General features: G+C 40.8%; 1 protein-coding gene across 3 annotated transcripts in view; it reads right to left on the reverse strand.

Annotated features, from left to right (window-relative positions):
• Positions 1-23,973, reverse strand: part of WNK1 (WNK lysine deficient protein kinase 1) — a 154,167-nt gene extending 130,194 nt beyond the window's left edge. For all 3 annotated transcript variants that reach the window (XM_081083651.1, XM_081083650.1, XM_081083652.1), the window contains exon 1: positions 22,183-23,973. In XM_081083651.1, the coding sequence (XP_080939777.1) occupies positions 22,183-22,944 (762 nt within the window). In that variant the 5' untranslated portion in view covers positions 22,945-23,973. The remainder of the gene's footprint in view (positions 1-22,182) is intronic.
• Between the last annotated feature and the right edge of the window lie 627 nt (positions 23,974-24,600).

A 24,600-nucleotide genomic window follows, 5' to 3' on the forward strand; every position in this document is an offset into this window, starting at 1 on the left:
CAAGCACCACTGGGAGGTGGTCGCAGCCTCAGGTTTCCTGTCAAGCCCTGCTGGGTGGGGGGCGCGGCCTGAGGTCCCGTCAATCCCCGCCAGGCAGGGGGTGCAGCCTCAGGTCCCCCAGTCCGGCCTCAGGTCCCCTGGCCTGGTGCCAGGGTGGCAGGGGCATGGCCTGAGGTCCTCCGTCAAGCCCTGCAAGGTGGTGGGCACAGCCTGAGCCCCCCTGCGGCCTGGTGCTGGGGCAGGGAGTGCAGCCTGAGGTCCCCTGTCAAGCCACACGGGGGGAGGGGGCGGGGGCGGGGCATGCAGCTTCAGGTCCCTGCTGATTGCTCATTAAGCTCGTTACAGGAACTTGCCCTCTGCTGTGGGTGCTGCCATCTTTGTGGCGGAGTGACGGTCAGTTTGCATATTCCCTCTTTATTATATAAGATGTTTCTATCTCTCTCTCCCTCTCTTTTCCTCTCTGAAATCAAGAAAAATATATTATTAAAAAAAGAAAAGAAAGAATATCCTAAATAAAAACAACAAAACTTAAAAAACAATAAAACTTAACACTAAGGTATGGGACATCAAAAGATTTGTCATTTTAAAACAGTGATGAGCAGTTTCCTATAAGGCCTATATCTCACAGAACATGCTTCATTCAAACTAAATCAGTTGTTGTTATGTTCTTTTTAAGTAAGCCCATGACACAGCTTTTACATATACATAGGTCAAGATAGATTCCTAGGGAAATATGTTAGACATGCTTACTATTCTTAAAAAGGAAAACACAAGCAGTAATGAGAATGGCTTTGAAGAATAAGGAAAAGTCTTCCTACTAATTTCCCCTGGTCCACAAAACTCAGGTTAGAAATCACTTTAACCAAAATGTTGTTTCCTTTTACTCTACTACTTCCTTCCCATCCCTCAAGATTAAGTTAAGTAACAGGCATTGTCAATTATCTACCAGCCATTCCCTAACTCAGTGGTTGGCAAACCGCGGCTTGGCAAACTGCGGCTCGCGAGCCACATGCGGCTCTTTAGCCCCTTGAGTGTGGCTCTTCCACAAAATATCAGCTCTTCCACAAAATACCGACTTCTGCGCATGGGCCACGAAGTTTCAATCGCACTGTACGTGTGCGCCCGCACATGGTATTTTGTGGAAGAGCCACACTCAAGGAGCCAAAGAGCCGCATGTGGCTTGCAAGCCGTGGTTTGCCAACCACAGCCCTAACCCACTTCACCTTGCTAATCATAATCACTTATTTGATTCAAGTATCAATGCTATGCTAGAATAAAGGTATAGGACCTATTTCTGGTCCAAGGGAATAAATGATGATTTCCCTAAGCCAATCATAGAGGTCCCATTTCAGTAGTTGATTTAGGCAAGGGAATGACCACAACTCTGACCAGTGAGACATGAAACAATCTGAAAGAAACTATTTCTTCTGCTGCTGAATGTTATTCATGTTGCGTGTGGTACTTGGAAATGAGAAACTAAGAGCATTAGTTTGAAATACACGCTGAGAATGGTAAAGAGACCTTTAATGCCATAACTGAATTAGCCTACTGGAATGCCCTACCTCTTAAGAAAAATTATTAATTTTTATTGATTAAAGTTGATTTTCTGCTACTTGTAGCCAAAAACATCCTGAACTCAATGTTTTCAGAAGATACTCTATCAAAGCAAAAGTAACACAAAGAATACTATCACAGGACTTTTTACAAAGATTATTTGCAACATAAAGGCAAAGATTGGTTTCTAAGCTGAGCAAATAGCCTCAGTTATGTGTTCCTTGAATAACTGTGTGTAAGGAAGAAAAAGATGGGGCTAAAAATGTTAGCTGGAACAAAACTAAAATTACCCTACCAAGCTAAGGAATTTAGACTTTATCTTTTAACAGGCCAGGATTTCACGAAACAGTGTCACACAGAGCACTGTTTTGGCATGTTAAAAGACATACTAAGAGTATCAATTGGTAAAACAGGTTTCTACAATGTAGCACTTCTTATGAACCTATAATATGCATTCTCAACTCCCAAATGTTAGTCAGGAAAATGAAACTTTAGGCAATGCAAATAACATGAAGTTTTTAATAAAAATGACTCTGGTGACCCTAGCCAGCTTGGCTCCGTGGAAGAGCATCAGACTGTAGACTGAAGGGTCCCAGGTTCGATTCTGGCCAGGGGCACATGCCTGGGTTGAGGGCTCGATCCCCAATGGGGGGTGTGCAGGAGGCAGCTGATCGGTGATTCTCTCTCATCATTGATGTTTCTATCTCTCTCTTCTTCTCCCTTCCTCTCTGAAATCAATAAAGAAATATATATATTTTTAAAATGACTCGGTGGCAGTATAGGAAATGACAGATTTATAAGTTTGATTGGATGGGGTTGTGCTGAGTGCATGCACAAGGGTAAAAGATGCTTAAACGTTTCGATTATCCAAACATCAACATGAAATGATGACCTAAATTAAGATATTAGAGAGAAAGGAGAGAATAGAAGAGACATTTCTGGAAAAAGATAGGTAGGGTTTAATGAAATGGGAAGAGACAGAGTTGAGTTATAACCACACAGTTTCTACCTCAGGGAAACGGAAGGCAAAAATGATACAATTAACCTGAACACTAAATAGAGAAAGGAAGACTAATACAGGTAGTAGAATTGAGGAGAGAAACTAAATTTTATGACTAGTTGGGTGCATCATTTACCACACCATACTATACTGGTTAAAGGTTATGCTTTACTTAAAAGCAAAACATTCTGTGGTTTTTATTTTATTCTTTAATTAGAGGCCTGGTGCATGAAATTCATGCACGGGTAGGGTCCATAGGCCTGGCCAGCGATCAGGGCCAATCAGGGCCTTCCAGCTGCCAGCCGGGGCCTTCCTTTGTTCAGCACCACCCCCTAGGGGTCAGCACACGTCATAGTGAGCATTTGAATTCCCGGTCAGTTGAACTCCCAAGGAGACAATTTGCATATTAGCCTTTTATTATATAGGATGTTACTATATACATAGTACACTGTCTCACTTCTCACTTAACTAGAATGGAAAACCACTGGGGTTTTGTGGTACAGCTTTTTCTAGATTTATGAATCTTAGAATAAATCAGCAGTCCTGTTCAGTGCCATCAATAAAAAAGGTAGCCTTTCCCAAAATTATGGGCTGCCTATAAATCTTACCTACTAACCTCCCAATCTATTTCTATTACGGTTTCACTACCCTTTCCTTCACTTCTGATTTCACCATCAAAGATGTAATGTAAGCTCAGTATTCTCTTTCATTATTATGTCTTAATTGAAAAGAACATGTGGTCTTCATCTCGGAGCATTCAAGTAATAAATAGTCCCACAGAAAGTGTTATAAACAAAGGTTAAAGTCTAAACAACTATTAACATTATTGGCACCAAAGAGATGTACAGCATTTAATGTTAGTCTCATCCATTTTACACTCTTCTGTATGTAATACATTTCAGACACTGTGTGGGTATCGGCTTTTGCTGGCTATTCTAGAAACAGTCATTTCCCATGCTGGCATTATAGGTCTTTTTCACTTGGATATCAAACAAATGACCCACAATTCATTGGTATGTGAGTTGACCTCATGTCAATGAGGTATAACTATAAACTATATTTTACTAAAAACCTGGATAATGCTTAATTTCCATGTGGTATTGTACACAACTTTTGTTTTTAATTTGAAGAGGCTGATGGATAAGGACAATTGATCCTGAAACAGTATGACCATCTATAATGGTTTAATGTGTCCACTTGGCTATAGGTGTCCAATTGGCTATAGAACCCACTTCCTCAAACACTAATCTAGATGTTATTGTAAAGTTATTTTGTAGATATGGTTAATACCTACTATCAGTTGATTTTAAGTAATAGAAACTATCCTCAATAATTGGGTGGGTCTTGCCAATCATTTGAAAGGCAATAAGAGCAAAATTGAGCTGAGAAAGAAATTCTGTCTCAAGACTGCAGTATAAGGTCCTGCAAGAGTTTCCCAACGTGATGGCCAGCCCTGCCCTGTGGATTTCAGAGTTGCCAGCCCCAACAATCATATAAGCTTATTCCTTGAAATGAAATAAATCCGTAATATGTAATATTGTGATTTATAATAAAAAATATGTATTGGCACAGAGCTCCGAAAACCCTTGGAATTTCCTAAGTGGTACAAACAATATAAAAAGTGTCTTTTGTTATGTTTATTATGATGTGACTTTGGAAAGCCTCTTAGTAACCTAAGAATGGTGGCTGATTGCCAGGGGAACCACCAATGTGATTAAAATATTGGAACTTTCAGTACCACACCCCAAACTCCTAGGGCAATGATGGCGAACCTATGACACGCATGTCAGAGGTGACACGTGAACTCATTTTTTTGGTTGATTTTTCTTTGTTAAATGGCATTTAAATATATAAAATAAATATCAAAAATATAAGTCTTTGTTTTACTATGGTTGCAAATATCAAAAAATTTCTGTATGTGACACGGCACCAGAGTTAAGTTAGGGTTTTTCAAAATGCTGACATGCCGAGCTCAAAAGGTTCGCCATCACTGTCCTAGGGAGTAGTGGAGGGGCTGGAGATTGAGTTCAATCACTAATGGCCAATGATTTAACCAAGTATCTATAATAATAAAAGCATAATATGCTAATTAGACCGGATGAAGCTGCAGTGGCGGGGAGACGAGCCCCTTGCACGAATTTCGTGCATTGGGCCTCTAGTCTATATATATAAAAGCCTAAGTGACTATTCGACTGGTAGTTATGACGCACACTGACCACCAGGGAGCAGACACTCAACGCACAGGCATGGAAACATGGAACAGATTGATGAATCTCAGAGGGGAGGGGGGAGGGTGAGAAAAGATTAACCAAAGATCTTATAGGCATACTAGGATCCCTCGACCTGGCCTGCAAGAATTGGGTCAAAAGCGGAAGTCTGACATCCCCTGAGGGGTCCCAGATTGTGAGGGTGCAGGCCAGGCCCAGGGACCCCACTGGTGCATGAATCTGTGCACTGGGCCTCTAGTGTTTATATAATGAAGCCTCCATAAAACCCCAAAAGGACCCAGTTTGGAGAGCTTCCGGGTGGGAAACGTGGAGATGTGGAGGGAGTGGCACACTGGAGAGGGTATGGAAGCTCCATGCCCCTTCCCCATACCTTGCCCTATGCATCTTTGCCATGTAGCTATTCCTGAATTATAAATTCTTTTAATAAACCGATAGCATAGTAGATGTTTTCCTGAGTTTTGTGAACTGCTCTGGCAAATTAAACCCAAGGAGAGGGTAGTTAAAAACTCTAATCTATAAAGCCAGCCAAAGTACATAGGTAACAATCTGGACTTGCATTTGGCATCTGAAAGAGGAGAGGAAGCAGTTTTGTGGGACTGAGCCCTTAATCCTATGAGACTGGTGTCAGAATTGAGTTAAATATCGGGCATGTAGGTGGGGATATCTCCTACTAGTTTTTTTTTCTCTGAAGAAGCTTGACTGATACACTATGCCTCATACCCAAATACACATACACAAACAAACATGTAAAATGGCATTCAGATAACCATGACACCATCACACCATCCAAGATATTAACCTTTTTTGTTGGTTTGTTTGAGCCTGTCCAGAGATTAAGAGGATAGAAGGATAAAAAAAGAATACACAAAGGTAAAAATGAAAGACATAAAAGTAGAAAACTCAGCTGAACAGAAGACAGACTTGACTTTGTACTACAAAACAGACTATGCACATTACAGAATAATGAAAATAGAGTTGTAAAATGGATAAAGATGAATTTCTTAAAACAATACAATAGCAAATACAGATTAAGAACCAGGCAACCACTAGGACCCCTAAGAACTATGCTACCTAATGCAGTTTCAAGCTTTTGCTAATAAGTGACAGCTAATAATAACACTTACTGAGTCCTTAACTATGTGTCAGTGCTTTATATACATACTAGAGGCCCGATGCACAAAAATTGGTGCAAGAATAGACCTTCCTTCCCCCAGCTGCCAGAACTGGCTTCCCTCCTGCACCTGGGACCCAGGCTGCCGGCACTAGCTTCCATCCTCTGGCCACCCACAGGCACCTGGGACCCAGGCTGCTTCCCTCCACTGTCCACCCGCAAGCACCCAGGACCCATGCTGGCTTCCCTCTGGCCCGGCTTCATCAGGAAGAACGTCTGGAAGACGTCTGGTCTAATGAGCATATTACCCTTTTATTATTATAAACTTAACACCCCTGTTATTATTCTCTCTTTAAGGATGGAGAAATACACACAAGAGAGTCACCATCAAAAAGTAGCAAGGTCCAAGCACAACCTGTCTTAATCTTGAATCTGTACTCTTTTCGTTATAAAATACCACCAAAGAAATAAGAGAAATAGTGTTTATTTTCTAAAACAACCTAGTTCTAAAATGTTCGCTTTCAAAATAAATTTCAGAGTAATCACTTGAATAATTAAAAATATTTAACATACAAACCACTAGGGATAAAAATGCATCCAAGAAAATCAGGCTAAAGAAAGGGAAGGCAGAAATAACCACTTAGAAAGCAGGAAGAAGACCAAGTCCATACACATCAATGATCACTATAAGTGTGAATAGATTAAAGTCCTCTATTAAAAGAGACCTTTGAAATAGGCTTTCTCTGCCCCCTTTTAAATCTAGCTATGTGTTGTTTATAAAAAACATCTAAATTAAAATGATACAAGAAGGAAGAGGATGAAGAAATAAATGAGATAAATGGTAGTAAAAGAAATGACTATATAAAAAGGGAAATTTAAGTAAAAAAATTTGAGACAATGCATATTTTATGTTGATGAAAGGTATACTTACTCAAGTATAATAAGTCTTCAACGTAGTACATAGTTATGTGACTTTAAGTGAAACAATACATAACAAAACCAATTTTACGATAAGCTAATTAATTAAAAACAAGAGTTAAGTTCCTATGACATCTCATCAACATTAACAAAATGACACTGAACAAATCAACATTATTTCAGGACTTGCTATACAAGAGACACTTCTGGAGCATCCACCTCATATGAACATGGAGAATGTGTGACTGGGCCCAGCCCCACATGACACTTACTACATAAAGCTACCCTGCGAAGAATGGGACATTAGCAGAACTAATACATAGACTAATATATAGAAACAACTACAGAGAGGCAGACAAAATGAAAAGACAAAGAAACATGTCCCAAAGTAATCAGGTCAAAACTCTAGGAAAAAAAAACTGAATGAAATGGAAGAAAGCAATCTACCAGATACAGAGTTCAAAACACTCGTTATAAGGATGCTCAATGAACTTAGGGGAAGAATAGATGGACTCAGAGAGAATTTCAGCAAAGAGATAGTAAACAGAAAAGGAGACAGAAACCATAAAAAGAATCAGTCAGAAATGAAAAATAAGCAAAATGACAAATACACTAAAAGGAATCACCAACAGAGGAAATAAAGCAGAGGACTGAATCAATGATTTAGCAAACAAGGTAGCAGAAAGCATCCAATCAGAACAGCAAAAAGAAAAAAGAACAAGAAAATGAGAATAGTTTAAGGAACCTATGGGACAACACCAAGCTTACCAACATTTGCATCAGAGAGATACCAGAAGGAGAAGAGAGACAGCAAAGGATCAAAAACTTATTGAAGAAATAATGACTAGAAACTTCCCTAACCTGGAGAAGGAAATAGACACAAAAGTCCAGGTAATGCAGAGTCCCAAACAAGATGAACCCAAAGAGGCCCACACCAAGACACATCATAATTAAAATGCCAAAGGTTAAACACAAAGAGAGAATCTTAAAAGCAGCAAGAGAAAAGCAGTTAGTTGCAAAACAAGGGAACTCCCAGAGAATGCCAGCTGATTTCTCAACAGAAATTTTGCAGGGCAGAAGGGATTGGTGGGAAATATTCAGTGATAAAAAGCAAGAAATTACAACCAAGATTAACAAGCAAGACCATCATTTAGAAGTGGAGATATAAAGAGCTTCCTAGACAAGAACATACTGAAGATCATCACCACCAAACCAGTACCGCAAAAAATAATTAAAAGATTTCTTTAAGAGCCCTAGCCAGTTTTGCCTAGTGGCTAGCTAGAGTGTCAGCCCTCAGACCCAAGGGTCCTGAGTTCAATTTTGGGCAAGGGCACGTATCTCAGTTGCAGACTCAATCCTCAGCCCTGGTCATGCGCAAGCAGGAGGCAACCAATCGATGTGTCTCTCTCATATTGATGTTTCTCTCTCTCTTTCTCTCTCTCCCCACCTCCCTTCCACTCTCTCTAAAAATCAATGGAAAAATATCCGTGGGTGAGGATTAACAAAAATAAATAAAAAATAAATTTAAAAAATGAGGCTCCACGGCCTCATTAAATCAAAAGAGATTTCTTTAAGAGAAAAAAGGAAAAGGGATTATCATAAGTAAGAATAAAATGGAAATAACTACATATCATCAATAATTACTTTAAATGCAAATAGATTAATGCTCTAATCAAAAGACATAGTATGGCTGAATTAATAAGAAAAGAGAATTTCACTTCAGAGCAACAAAATATATATTCTTTTGATTTGTTGATGGTAGCCATTCTGGCAGGTGTGAGGTGATACCTCATTTTAATTTGCATCTCTTTTTTCTTACGTTTCTTGACCATCTGTATGTCCTCTTTGGAAATATATATTAATTCCACCTGCATTTTTTTAATGTGGTTACTAGAAAATTTAAACTACATATGTGATACACATATTATTAGACAGTGCTGATTTAGGACATTTATTTTTTTAATTAGAGGCCCAGTGCACGAAATTCGTGCACGGGGCGGGGGGGGGGGGGGGTCCCCTCAGCCCAGCCTGCACCCTCTCCAATCTGGGACCCCTCGGGGGATGTCCGGGACCACTGGCTCCTAACTGCTCACCTGCCTGCCTGCTAGCCTGGTCACCCCCAACTGCCCCCCTCTGCCATCCTGGTTGCCCCTAACTGGCCCCCCCACCAGCCTGGTCACCCCTAACTGCCCCCCCCCACCGACCTGGTTGCCCCCAACTGCCCCCCTCTGTCGGCCCGGTCGCCCCTAATTGCCCCCACCCCCGCCAGCCTGGTCGCCCCCAACTTCCCCCCTCTGCCGGGCTGGTTGCCCCTAACTGCCACCCCTGCCAACCTGGTTGTCCCTTACTGCCCCCTGTGCCGGCCTAGTCACCCCCAACTGTCCCTCACTGCCCCCACTGCCAACCCGGTCACCCCCAACTACCCCCTGCAAGCCTGGTCACCCCCAACTGTCCCCTCCCGCCGTCCTGGTTGCCCCCAAATGCCCCCCCTGCCGGCCTGGTCACCCCATGCAGCCTGTTATTCAATCGTTTGGTCATCCCTCACTAACCCCCCTGCTGGCCTGGTCGCCCCACGCAGCCTGCTGTTCAGTCGTTTGGTCGTCCCTCACTAACCCCCTTGCTGGCCTTGTTACCCCACGCAGCCTGCTATTCACTCATTACTGTTACTGTGACTGTGTCCCAGACAATTTGCATATTTCTCTATTATCAGTATAGATATACTTAATTTGTCATAGATAAAAATATTATAGTCTTAATTTGCATTTCTCTGATTAGTGACATTAAGATAAAGTCATGACAATTTTATTTCCATCGTGTTTCCTCAGATTTTAATTCGATTTCTAAATTCTAATTAATTTCACAGATTTGGGAATCCCAAAGTGACATATTCAATGATACACAACTAAAAGCTCCAATTTTAGAAACACTATTCCACCAAATAGTTCCCTTGGTTTCCTCATCTAAAAAATAGAGATGACACATATTATATATGGGGTTACTGAGAGAATTTAATGAGATAATGTACTACAGAACAAGCAGGTGGCATTGTTATAAACTTGCTAGATTAAATAGTCAGCTATGTCACCACCTTTATTATTTTCTTAAAGAATTCAGGATTCTGCCGAAACCGGTTTGGCTCAGTGGATAGAGCGTCGGCCTGCGGACTGAAAGGTCCCAGGTTCGATTCCGGTCAAGGGCATGTACCTGGGTTGCGGGCATACCCCCAGTGGGAGATGTGCAGGAGGCAGCTGATCGATGTTTCTCTCTCATCGATGTTTCTAACTCTCTATCTCTCTCCCTTCCTCTCTGTAAAAAATCAATAAAATACATTTTAAAAAAAAGAAAAGAAAAAAAAAGAATTCAGGATTCAAAGTCTTAAACAAATGACAATTAGGTTTTGAACTTTTAGTGTCATTTTAAGCCCAAAAGCTCAGAAGTTCATTTCCAAAATCAAGTCTATAATAATGACTTACAATTATATAAAATTTTACATCATTTGAGTAAATGAGTATACTGCATTTTTTCTTTGTTATTTAAAATAGTCCAGTCAAGTGCACAAGTTACCATTTTCAGATGATGAATAAGGCTCAGGATTTAGGTGAGTGGGATGTCCAAGGTCACACAAATATTAACATTCCCAAAAATTTTTATTTTAATTCTTTCTTAGATTTAAAAAGACACAAATCCCCTAAGAAAGTCATGGAGTAGAAGAATAAAGGAATTTGACAGAACTATAAGATTGGCAAGTTTTTTTACAAAATATATCTTCATGGTTAGAACGCAAAAGCAGAAAACTTTTTTAAATTAACCACAAAATACTCAAAAAACTCAAATCCAAAAAGGTGCTAAAGAATTTTAGTCCCACTGGTTTGATACAGTGAATGCCAGTATTGTATCTATTAATAAGGGACTAAATAATAGAAAGTAGAAATAAAACTAACAAATCACTAAATTATCTATAAACCAGCAACTGTAGAACTTTACATGTACCTAATAAGCTATTATTTAAAGTCACCATCATTTGTTCCCTTCCTAAGAATGAATACTGTTCAGAGTTTGTGTTTATTAACAATGGCAGGAACTAAAACTCATATAGTCACTATATTTTCATTTTGTGGCAAATATTTAATCAACTTGCCACTTGATTTAACAAATTAAGTAAAAAAAACTAAATGAAGTGGGGGTTTTTTCAGAGTGGACTGTAAATAGCCTTTATTTTTAAGTGAAATAGGACAGAAAACATAAGTTTTGTGAAACTTTTGTCTTTTTATGTGTGCATGTACTAAGTCATAATGTAAAATTTAATTATTAGATTAGAATGGGTCTTAATCAAAAGTTTGAAAGTCACTGAAAAGTAGTCTATTTAGAGCAAAACTACTATACACTTAGTAACCGGAGGAGTGTTAGGGGAAATCAGACTGAATCAAGGTAAAAATCCTCCTTATCAATTGTTCAAGAGAATACGCTGAAAAGATCCTTAAACAATTCTACCACTCACTTCACTAATAAGACAGCATACTTACTCAAGGTCATTCTTCTGTAGTTAGCATGAGAACCAAGCCTCCCATCCTAATTTTCTTTGTACTAAATTGGGCTTCAAAAAGGCACTTTAAAAAAAAATAAACCTATATCAGCATTTAAGTGCTAATTCTGAATTTCCTATTTTGGTCTCTAATAACTAAAAGAAATTGCAGTTAAACACAAGGAACCATTTCCTCAAGTATTACTCTACTAGATTAATGACCGTACCAGCTCTCCCATTAAAAGCCTTTTCTAGCTAGTTACTTGGTACTTAGCTTTTTATGGCACTTTTCTTTTCCCATTATGCTCAGTGGTGCATGCAATGCACTAGCTTTAGAAATGCAACACACTGCTTTTGAAAATGCATGGCTGGGGCCATAATATAACCGAAATTTTCCTACATTTCTATATTCTGTCCAAATTTTAAAACCAAAGTACTATAAAATCTAAAAGAGGCCATATTTTTACTATCTGTGTGCCTCACTCAGTATTAGACATTATATATATTTTAGATATTATATATATTTTAAAAGGCCCCATTTAAAAACAGTAAAAATTTGAAATCCTTTATTCCCATCTCTTGACAAATAAATCTTCACCAACAACAGGAGTCCATAAGGACTGAAGCATATAAGGACTGAAGTCTAGCATGGAAGAACTGAAGGCTAAACAAAGGTGATCTCTCTACAAAGAGCTAAAAAAAAAAATTAAACACTGCAGGTGGGATTATCACTGCTTCATAAATAAAGCAAAGATTTATTTCTACATCCTGTCCTATAGTCATAATAAAGTCATAATATTACTGGCAAAGAACCCAAAAAGGTACCTCAAATTATTTCTATATACAACTTTAATTGTTTAACCCTTAAACAATTCTGTTAATGATTACTAACAAATTTTCAGATTTTAAAATTACTAACATTAGAAATGGCAGATAGCAAGTTATTTCTTCTGACTTTTGAGACTAATGGAGGCTAGTCAAATCAGTGTAGTAAATAGGAATTTCAAACAAATTCAAAGAAGAGGAAATAGAGGTTGACTGAGGTAGTTCTGTCACACTCAAAGAGGAGAAAATGTCTTAGTTATTCTTTATTTCTCAAACCAGAATATAGTAGTTGAGATATTAAAAAACCCAATATTTTTATTCCATAGTTCAGTCAATTCATGAGATTACATATGAATTTTTCTCTTAGAAGACTAAGGAAATTTATAAATATATATGTGTTATGAGTATATTTGTAAATTATATTCACAACATAACCTAGATTATTTTCCCAACTGAGAATTATAAATCGGAAAGCAACTACCACTCGTATGCCAAATATGAGCTGACAAAGTTCACTCACTAATTATTCTAAAATATTATGAAAATAAGTTGAACATATTATTCAACTCTTAAGAAAGAGTGCCGAAACCGGTTTGGCTCAGTGGCTAGAGCGTCAGCCTGCGGACTCAAAGGTCCCAGGTTCGATTCCGGTCAAGGGCATGTACCTGGGTTGCGGGCACATCCCCAGTAGGAGATGTGCAGGAGGCAGCTGATCGATGTTTCTCTCTCATCGATGTTTCTAACTCTATCTCTCTCCCTTCCTCTCTGTAAAAAATCAATAAAAAAAAAAAAAAAAAGAAAGAGTGACAATATGATCATCACTGTTAAGAGAAACAGAGTCAGTGGCCGTTTTAAAGAAGAGAATGCTATCCTCCTGGACTGAGGGGTATGGTGGGGAGGTGTGGGAATCAGACTTTATCCATTGTTTAAAAAATATAAACCTAGTGTTTTTCTTTCTTAAAATCTTTCATGTTTCCCCATAGCTTGGTTATGTTAATCTCTTTAAAAAGTGGGTATGTCCTGTCCCATATTATTTTATTAAGTCATTCATAATCTCAAGCCCTAATCACAAGTGTTAGCACAATGACTGTTGCCTTTCAATTTCCACAAATCATTTTTTACATAAGGAATTTATTAGTTGTCCAAAACCCAGACTTACAGAATATGAGTTTTCATTTTCATTGACACATTAAAATTATTCTCCATATGCCTGAATATCTATATTTTATTAATATTTTTGCTTACAACAAAATGTATTTCCTTTGATAATTTCCACAATTCACTTTTTAATAACAAATTACTCACTATGATAACCAATTAGTCACGATATGTTAACTTTTCTAGGTTTATGTTATATGTAATATATAATTTTAAAAAAATATTTTACCACTAGCACATCTACACAAATCTTAACATCTTTATAAGATTTCTTAAAAACTCAAGCATCAAATCTAAATATTAAATACCGTAACCGCCCCCCTTCAGGTTTCCCACAGTTCAAGTAAACAGTATAAACAAAATTTAACCCTAATGTGAAATCACTTAATTTGAAAGATAATTCCAACTTAATTTAAATCATTAGGAAACCATGAGCCAGCTACTTACATATTTCTAGTTAAAGCACTAAATATGAAGCAAGGCTTAAAATCCTTCTAAAGCAATTAACAAGCTATCCATTGCCAAAAGTTTTTGGGTTTTTTAAAATATATTTTTATTGGTTTCAGAGAGGAAGGGAGAGGGAGAGAGAGAAACATCAATGATGAGAGAGAATCATTGATTAGCTGCCTCCTGCACACCCCCTACTGGGGATCGAGCCTGCAACCCAGGCATGTGCCCTTGACCGGAATCGAACCCGGGACCCAGCAGTCCACAGGCCGACGCCCTATCCACTGAGCCAAGCCAGCAAGGGCAAATTGTCAAAAGTTTTGAATTATGTTTCAGTCATAGTTACCTGTGGCTACAACTCAAAATTAAGTACCACTCAAAGCTTACATTTAATAGTACAATTCTGCCGTATCTGAACCAGACACAAAGACAGATGAAAAATACTGTCAGTTTTTGGAAGCTAAACAGTCTAAAGTTTCCTGAGTCTGTGATAAATTATTTTTTAAAAAATAGCTATCGTGTAATATTAATATTTGTTTCATTGAACTAAACTACAGTAACTATGATACTAAATATTTACCACTTGTCATTTCAAAAGAAATACCATACTTATAGCAAGCATTGATTTCACTATTTCTCTTCAAATCAAGTATTAATATTATACTTGAGAAATTACACAGCTGGATAATAGTTGTGATAGACCACAGCTAGTTCTATATCAAAATTCTAGTAGACTACATTTGGCCCAAAGTAACACAAGCATCTAATTCCATGATAAAATCTTCTCTTTCATGCAGAAACAAATATAACTCTTCAGCTATTTAAAAACTGCAAATGAATTCACTGCTGGAAAATTCTGACCGGCCCCTAACACGGTCATCGACAAGCAGGATGCAAACATGCTTGTCCAGAATCCCTGCAGTCAGTAGACATCTTTACTTTGGGCAGAGAAGCCTATTATTCCCCCACTGGAACTTCAGGAAAAAGAAGCCAAATTAAATTAAATATATTTATACATCAAAAAAAGAAAAAAGAAAAAGATGCAAATGAAAGGCACAGATACTGACTGATTTTATCCAATGACAATAGTAACTTAAAAGAAACACTGTAAATCATGCGATGAATATAACTATGCACATAATTCTCAACACATCACAAAATAGTAGTAATAAAAGGGTCATTTAGTCCAATCCTTTATCCTCAACACTTCTGAATGAACACCTACCCTCTGTGACTTGGTCTTTGTAAACATTCTAGTCAACAATTATGACTCAAATACAAAATCATCGGTTAATTTTCTGCCTTTACTAGGCACAAGAAGTCGATCTGAAAAGGCTACAGGTACTGTATGACTCCAACTATTCAGGAAAAGGCAAGGCCACGGAGATGTAACAAAGATTAGTGTAGCCAGGGGTCAGTCAGGGTGATAGAAGAATGAAGAGCAGTGAAAATATTTTGTATATTATAATGATGGAGATATATGTGTCTGTCCAAACCCACAGATTGTACAACACTAAGAGTGACCTTGAAGGAAAACTATAGACTTTTGGTTACGATTTGTCAATTTAGTACTGTTCTGTCAATATAGTACAAAAAGTATTGTTCTGGTGAGTAATGTTTATAATGGAGAATGTTGAAGCTAGCATGTTGGGGGTGTGGGTAGTAGGTACATAAGAAATCTCTGTACTTCCCTCTCAATTTTGTTGTAAACCTAAAACTGCTCTAAAAGAATTGTCTTGTTCTTTTCCAGTTTTGGTGGCGTGAGTAACCATGAGTAGTAAAGTCTCCCTCGTTACCCTCACAAGCATGTCAAACTCTACTTTTGTAGAAAAGTCCATTTTGACTATATTCTAGAAATAGTATAATTCAGAACTTTCTTGCAATGGAATTACAAGAAATCTGGCTGTTTCCTCAAGTGGCAAACAAGGATGGTAATTTCAGAGAGCTGCTCCACTTACACATCACCATACTGATATGCAAATGTAGCATGAATGCCAGATTACATAAAAAAAGCAAACTGTTTAAAAATCAGCACATTGCTCCCAGTACTTGAGTGTTCTGTAAACTAGTTGATATATGGTATAAAGTGTTTAGATTGAATTTAACTATCCATAAAGAATAACCAAATATTACATTTCAATGTTTCAACTTTTAAAGATCTTTCCTTGCTCACCTATCCACCTTATCCTTGATAACATCTTCTACTTACCCACCCAATCTTTCTTGCTCTATATTCATTCAAACTAGTCTAAAGAAATTACCTTTGACAATTGAGGCAAGAGCATACAATGGAATAAAGAGTCTCTTCAGTAAGTGGTGTTGAGAAAATTGGACAGATACATGTAAAAATTAAACCAGACCACCAACTTACACCAGACACAGAATAAACTTAAAATGGATAAAAGACTTAAATTGTAAGTAGTGAAACCATAAAAATCCTAGAAGAAAATGAAGGCAGCAAAATATCAGACATCTCACATAACAGAATTTTCACAGATACATCACCTAGGCCCTAGGGCAAGAGAAACAAAGGAAAAAATAAACAAATGGGACTACACCAAACTAAAAACCTTCTGTACAGCTAAAGAAACCAGCATCAAATAAAAAGGGAACTCACTGTATGGGGGAACATATTTGCCAATGATACATCTGATAAGGGCCTAATTTCCAAAATATATAAAGTGCTCATACAACTCAACAAAAGACAAACAACCCAATTAAAAAATGGGCAGAAGACCTGAATAGACACTTCTCCAAAGAGGACATACAAATAGTCAGGAGACATGAAAAAATGCTCAATGTCACTAATCCTCAGAGATGCAAATTAAAACTACAATGAGATATCACCTCACACCTGCCAGAATGTCTATCATCAACAAATCAACAAGTGCTGGCAAGGATGTGGAGAAAAGAGAATCCTAGTACACTGCTGATAGGAATGCAGACTAGAGCAACCACTATGGAAGACAGTGTGGGCTTTCCTCAAAAAATTAAAAATAGAACTGCCATTTGACCCAGTAATCCCACTACTAGGAATATATCCTAAGAATACCGAAACACCAATTAGAAAGAATATATGCACCCCTATGTTCATAGCAGTTTTATTTACAATAGCTAAGATCTGGAAAAAGCCCAAGTACTCATCAGTAGATGAATGGATTAAAAAAAAAAAAAAAAAAAAAAAAAGCTGTGATGGAATACTACGCTGCAGTAAAAAAGAAGGAATTCTTACCATTTGCAACATGTATGGAACTGGAGAACATTATGCTAAGCGAAATAAGCCAATCAGAGAAAGATAAATTTCACTCATTTATGGAATATAATGAACAACATAAAATGATGAACAAAAACAGATCCAGAGACAGAGAAGCATCGATCAGACCATGAAACCTCAGAGAGAAGGTAGGGGAGGGTGGGGGTAAGGGAGAGAGATCAACCAAAGGACTTGTATGTATGCATATAAGCCTAACCAATGGACACAGACAACAGGGGGGTGAGGGCATGAGTGGGGTGTGGGAAGGGGGAATGGGGGGATAAGGACACATATGTAATACCTTAATCAATTAAAAAAAAAAAGCTGTGGTATATTAACACAATGGAATACTATGCAGTTATAAAAAGAAGGATCTCTTACCCTTTGAGACAGCATGGAGGGACCTGGAGAGTATTATGTTAAATGAAATAAGACAGTCAAAGAAAGGCAAGTATCACATGATCCCACTTATATGTAGAATCTAATGCACAAAATAAGCTGACAAATAAAATAGGTCCACAGACATGGAAGCATGCAACAGACTGACCTATTTCAGAGGGAAAGGGGAGCAGGGGCAGTAAGAGATTAATCGAAGAACTTATATGCATATATGTATAACCCATGGATAGACAATAATGAGGTGAAGTCCTGATGAGGGAGTGGGAGCAGGGTGCAGGGGGTTAAGGAGGGAATGGGGGGAGGAAATATCTGTAGTAATTCCTACAATAAAGATAAATTTAAAAAGTAAATAAATGATAAATTACCTTCTCTTATTACCTCTGCTTCTTAACCTTCCTCAGCTATTCCTTAAATCCACCGCAAATTTTCCACTCTTTTGAAACTATAAGGTCACCAAATATTTGGAGCAAATGTAACAATGTTAATCTTTGTCAACTCTGCATGTATATGTGAGTTTGTAATAACATCCTTTGTACATATTTTCCACAAAACGAAAGGCTATTTTTTTCTTTATTACTAACTAAAAGCCTGGTGCACAAATTCGTTCACCAGTGGGGTCCCTCCGCTTGGCCGGTGGGATCGGGCCAAAACCAGCTCTCCGACATCCCCACCCACGAAGGGTCCCAAATTGCGAGAGGGTGCAGGCCAGGCCAAGGGACTCCATCGGTGCAGTTAAGCAGCCTTAGTGTATCATTAGCATATTACACTTTGATTGGTGAACGGCCGACCAGACGACCAGACACTTAGCATATTAGGCTTTTATTATGTAGGATAGAGTATAGATGTTTTAAATTGTAACAAGTTATAAAATAGTACGGTATATTCTTTATGGCGTGTGAATTATATCTCAATAAAGCTATTTAAAACACATACAACTCAACCTGGCCAGGTGGCTCGGTTGGTTAGAGCGTTGTCCCTTACAACAAAAGGTTACAGGTTCGATTCCTGGTCAGGGCACATAGGTTGCAGGTTTGATGCCTAGCCAGTGTGAGTATGGTACGCAACTGCACCATCTAATATAGTAACCACATGCGGCTTTTGAACACTTGAAATGTGGCTGGTGCAACTAAAGGACTGAGTTTTAAAACTATACATATTTTTAAAACTGTGTTTCATTTTAATTAATTTAAATTTAAATAGCCACATGAGTTACTTATAGATTCTATTTCTGTACTTCTCCCTTGCAAACTAATTCAGAAATATAGAATATTACCAGTGATTTACATCTACTTATGAGCTTCTTCCTTAATCTCCCTTAGATAATCCTAAATTTTATTGTTAATGACTTAATAACCAAATGCAATATACAATTTCAATAGCCTAATCTCTATACTTCTTATCCTACTCCTTCAAAAATTCATTCTGAACAATTACTGCTAAGCAACTTGGACTTCTCTGCTATAATGTTTTCTTGAAATTTTATTCCCTTGATATTACTACTCTTCTAGTGTTCTATTTAGTCTAACCCCTGGGCTCTTTTTTCCTTTGCTTATCCATTAGTTATTCCTATTTTGCCCTAGTCTCTTCCTCTACTTCTTTCTCTCACTATACATATGTATATCTCCTCTCTCTAGAGGATTTCATTTACTTTCATTATTTCAGCTATGACTAATATAGAAATTCGGGGATCATCATCCTCTATCTCTACCTCAGACCTATTTTTTGATGTTCAGTAATATAACCGACAATTGAACTTCTTCCTGGAGGTTTCTACAATGACCTCAAAGTCATCATCTCAAAAAAACTAAAACCACTCTTCTTTCTCATTCCCTCCTTCAATTGACAGCACCATCATCTAGCCAGCCGTGGGCAAACTATGGCCCGGCCCGCGGGCCAGATCCGGCCCATTTGAAATGAATAAAACTAAAAAAAAAAAGACCGTACCCTTTTATGTAATGATGTTTACTTTGAATTTATATTAGTTCACACAAACACTCCATCCATGCTTTTGTTCTGGCCCTCCGGTCCAGTTTAAGAACCCCTTGTGGCCCTCGAGTCAAAAAGTCTGCCCACCCCTGATCTAGCCCCACCCTCTTACCCTTCTTCACTTTCCTCCAAATTGAATTAATCACTAAACCCTGCATACTTTATCTCCTAAGTATTTAAAGATGCCATTCCTCTAATACGTCTCATATTCAGACCCTAACTAAACTCCACACCACTGTACTCTTTAAATTTATTCTCCACAACTATTAATATGCAAATCTAACCAATTTACTTCTTTATTTAGAATTCTTTATCTACTCTTTACTACCTATAGCTGAGTGCTTGTGTGGAAGGGATGAATGCAGAGTTAAAGAGCATCTATACATATAAAAGCCTAAGTGGCTGTTCGACCATTCAACCGGTAGTTAGGATGCACACTGACCACCAGAGGGCAGATGCTCAACGCAGGAGCTGCCCCCTGGTAGTCAGTGTGCTCCCACTGTGGGAGAGCTGCTCAGCTGACCAATCAGGGCTTGTGACTGGCGAGTGCAGCTGCGTGGCACGAGCCTCCCCTGTGGACACTCCCCCTACATGCCAGCACTGGCATTGGGAGAGTGGGAGCTGAACAGCACCTGGCCCGGGCTCCTCCCCACCGCCTGCTGCTTCACCACTAATACATCCCTCAGGGGATGCCCGACTGCTGGTTTCAGCCCGATCCCAGGGCCTGCGGGGATCCCGCTGGGCCGAAACCAGCAGACAGACATCCCCCAAGGGGTCCTGGATTGCAAGAGGGCACAGGCTAGGCTGAGGGACCCCACTGATGCATGAATCCATGCACCCGGCCTTTAGTATAAATATGAGAATGCCTGGAACTCTTCAGCATGTAAAAGAGATAATCTGTTGCATTTCCAAATTTACCTTAATCTGCAATGACCTACCAGTCCAAGTAAGGAGAGTATCCACATAGAGATGAATATATCAGGTTATTAAGCTCAAAACTATTAGTTATCAAGATGATCTTGTCATTATCCTAAGCAATCTGTTTACTTTTATGTACTAATATAGAAAGTGTGCACATTAATTATTATTTGATTCACTAATTAGTTTCACCTCTTACTGTTTGGTTTATATGTTTGTGTTTAACACAATACCATCTAAAAAAAAAAAAAAGATCATCTGTTTCTGAGAAGCTAAACCTTGGCTGCACAAAATACATCTACAGAAATAATTAGTGTGGTTTTTCTTAACTAAACTGAATATTTTGATATAACATGCCCCAGCTGGAGTTGGAGGTTGGATCTACCTTTGGGGAGTGTGGGGGAGGCAACCAATGGATATTTCTCTCTATCTCACTCTCTCAGTCTCTCTCTCTCCGTCCCTGCCCCCTGGTTCATAGGTGGAAGTTCAACCACTGCCCCACGCAGTAGAGCCAGGCAGACCTAAGTTTCTGAATAAGACTGAACAATAAGAATAAAATCATAGTTTGACAAATTTTTTTAAAGATCTGTCACCTTCCCAACTCTAGACCACTATAAAACAGTGTAGTTTTTTCACAATGCCTAGAAGTTCTATATCACTAACTGTAAAACCTACAATATTATGTTCTAAAGAACTTGTCAGTTTTTAAGTTTATTTCCTTCCACATGTTAATTTTCCCTTCACATTTGATATGGCCTTGGTCATTTGGAAGGTGACGTTCAAAGAATTACGTATTATTAACATAGATAAAACAAAATTCCTAGATCATTCAGTTACTTTCATATCCTATTTCAGCTTGCTCCTTTTTCTTGGCAAAAAAGAATATAGATAATGGCATTCTTCATTAAAAAAACAACAACAAAAAACCCTGCCTTTTACATTCAGTATTAACACTGCTTCTTCCAATAACCTACGTTCATTTCCTGATGAGGAAATCAAGCTGATACAGGTCAAACAACAAGTAACCCAAAACCAGGTATTTAAACCTAGAATATACTTGTCAACCAGAATGGCACACCATTATTTACACCATGAAAACCTCCCAGAGATTAAAAAGGAAGCATTGTAGTAACTCCTATGAACTTTTGGGAAAGCTTGGCTTAAAAATCTTTTATAACAAAACTAAAACAATAATTTTGCATGGGCTAGTACTATTCATTGTATAGTTTCTGGGCTAAAGACATACTAGTTTTAATTAACAATGTAAGATCACTGCTAGCTAGCATAAGGCTTAAGCGCCATTAGGTGGTACAACATCGAATACTTATTGTACCTTACTAGTACCAAGGCATTTGGCCAGAAGAAAGTCTTTTTTATAGTGGTTATTATTAAATGGCTGTGTAACCGCCAACAAAGATATAGCCAAAGGAAGGTCATTCATGAACAAGGTCGTTCTTATTAAAAAAGAACAGTCTGATCTCAGTAACACACCAGCAAATCATCACTGCAGAGTCTCTGATGAGTCCGAAATGTACAAGGCAGGAAGACTGTACTTTCCTAACTCAAAAACGTCCTCCACTATTTCCAAGTTTCCTGCCAGACACTATACTATAATAACAACAAGTAGGCAATGCGTTTGTACCAAAGATTTTCACAACTCCTTCTCTAGCAGCAAATCTCACTGGCTATCAATAATCCCCCAAAATCTAGTTTCAATCTCTTTGAAAAGGTGGCCTCCCCCCCCCCCCCCCAGTCTGCGCGAACAGTTAAAGAATGACAAGTAACGAGTGAACTCGATAAACTGGCTTAACCGAGCACATTTGGGACCCAAACCACCGTATAATAAAGTAGGCGGGGCTATACCTGCAGTTCACACCAGGCGACCTCCACAGTGGTTTCAGTGTCCAGTCCTTTGTAGACCGTCTTAAAGGAGCCTCTGCCAATTTCTATATCAAACTTGAGAAAGCGGCCGTCGTTGGACATTCCCACGGCCTTGGTCTCCAGCTCTTCGATATCATCCTGTTGCTGGCTCCGTTCCTCTTGCGCTTCCTTGGCGCTGCTGCCGCCGCTGCCGCTTCTCGCTGATGGAGGCTCCTCTTTGCTCCCCACATGGTCGGGCTGGGAAATTTGGCGGTCTTTGCTGATACTGCTGGGGGCAGTCGTGGCTGCAGGGCCCGGGGCAGCGGGTTCTCTCGGGGCAGCAACTGCGGCGGGAGGCTGCTGGGCTACCTGGGCAGCGACGGTCGCGGTCAAGGTCTCCTCGCGATGGGGCTCCGAAGGCGTGCTCTGTGGAACCACTGCGGCGACGGTGGGCTGGGGGAGAGAAAGCGGGAGTCCGGGCAATTCCAACGCCGTGGCGTTGGAGTCGCAGATGACGCTGCGGCGGAAGAAGCGGTGCTCGGTGGTGGTGGTAGTCGCGGCCGCCCCACGGCTGTCCTTGTCCATAGTGTGGCGGCGACGCCGGTACTCCTCGGTCCTGCCAGTTCCAGAGTCTGTCCCCGCCGCGCCCAGTTTCTCCCCAACAGAGGAATCTGAGCTAGAGCCATTCTTGGGGGTAGGCGCCGGCGGCGAGAGGAACAGGGAGCTCGGAGTGCCGCCCTGCTTCTCCGCGGCGCCTCGGGACATGGTCGGTCCGCTGGAGCGAGGCGAGCCGGGCCGAATTTGTGAATGAAGAGAGGGTGAGGGGCCGACCCGGAGGAGCGGTGCAGGTTGGCAGGTACCGCTACGACGGCTCCGGCTCCCGACGGGTTAGGATCAAACCGGACGACTCCTCGCTTAGCACTGACAAGTCGCCCCGAAGGCGAGGCGGGACACGGGGCCCTGCTGCGACTGCTGCTTCGGCTCACAAGGCGGGCTCGCCGGCGGGCTATCGAGGAGCTGAGCCACTGGGGTTAGCGCCTCGCGATCCGCAGCCATCCTGCGGCAAGCGGCGGCCGGGAAGGCTGTAGCAGCAGAGACGCCGCAGTCATGAGGGGCAAGGCAAAGAGCCGGCACCGAGTGGAAGCGGATGCGGCGGGTGCGGCGACGGCTCCGGCTCCGGCTCCCCGCCGCCGCCGCTGCGCGGACTGGGCGGGCTAGGCCCGGAGGGCGGCGGCAACGCGAGGCAGGGACTAGCACCGACTCCCGAGCGGTGGCAGCTCCAGGGCCAAAGAGAGTGGGAGGGGCCGAGGAAGGCGAGGGAGGGCCGGGCCCGGGGGCTCCCGGACAGTCAGTCGGTCGCCGCCTCACAAACGCGCCCCCAGCGAGGGGGACCAGTCTCACAAGGCGTCCATCGCCCGGACTGAAGAGTCGAAGCCTCGGTGCCTGAGAAGCGGGCCCCCCCTTCCCCGAGGCCTCCCCGCCCGCCCCGGGCCTGGCAAACCCCCGTCTCCTCCCGGGCCGGTGCCGGGGGCTGACGGAGGGAGGGAACGGTGGGGAGGGGAGGGCCGCTCGCCGCGGGGCCCGAGCTCCGCTGCTTCTCTGGGCCAAGAGCAGAGGAGACCGAAAGGACTGGGTGAAGGGGGACAGGGAGAGAAAAGAGTAGTAACCCCAACAGGCACCTTCTGTCACCGAAGACTGGAGTGCAGAGTGGTCGAGTGTGAAGAGGCGCGTCCCACAGAGAAACTCGCCGCGCTAAATGGCGCCGGGAGTCTGAAGGCTCCACACAGCCCGCTCGAACCCCGCCCCCCACCGCCCGGGGCAGCCCCACCCCCACCCCCACCCCCACCTCACCCTCAGGACTCTCGCGCAGGCGTGCCAGTACCGAGGCTCCTGGGACTTGTAGTTTACTCGCTTAAGGAATGAAAGGGGCTCAGGCGGAAGGAGCCTACGACTTCCGTGATGCCCTGCGGCAGTTTTAATTTGACGCCTCATGGGAATTGTAGTTTTCTTTTGGAAACCGCCCCTTCTGGAAGGCTGATGGGAGCGTCACCGTGAGTCGCTAAACCCCATCCTTAAAATCAGCGCTAGCTGGGAAAATCATTATTTAGGGGTTAATTGTGGAAGAAGGGAAGGAAGGGAAAAAAAGAAAAAAGGAAAGAAAGAAGTAAAAAGAAAAGGGAGGCAGGCGAGAGAATAGATTCCCATCAATGTTCTGCTGAAGCTAGAGAAAACTCTTAGGGTTGCCATGCAAAGAAAAATGATCTGTTGTTCATCTTTAATGGAGAAAGCTGCTGAAGTGTTGAGTGACTGTAGAGCTGTTGGGGTGGAGGGGAAAGGCAAAGCAGGAGAACCAGAGCCTAGGCTCAGCCAGAAGAGCTAACAGCTCCGGAAGGCAAAAGAAACTTTGTGGATTGCGCATGA

Source organism: Myotis nattereri (assembly GCF_964212035.1).
Source record: "Myotis nattereri genome assembly, chromosome: 2".
Lineage (NCBI taxonomy): Eukaryota > Metazoa > Chordata > Mammalia > Chiroptera > Vespertilionidae > Myotis > Myotis nattereri.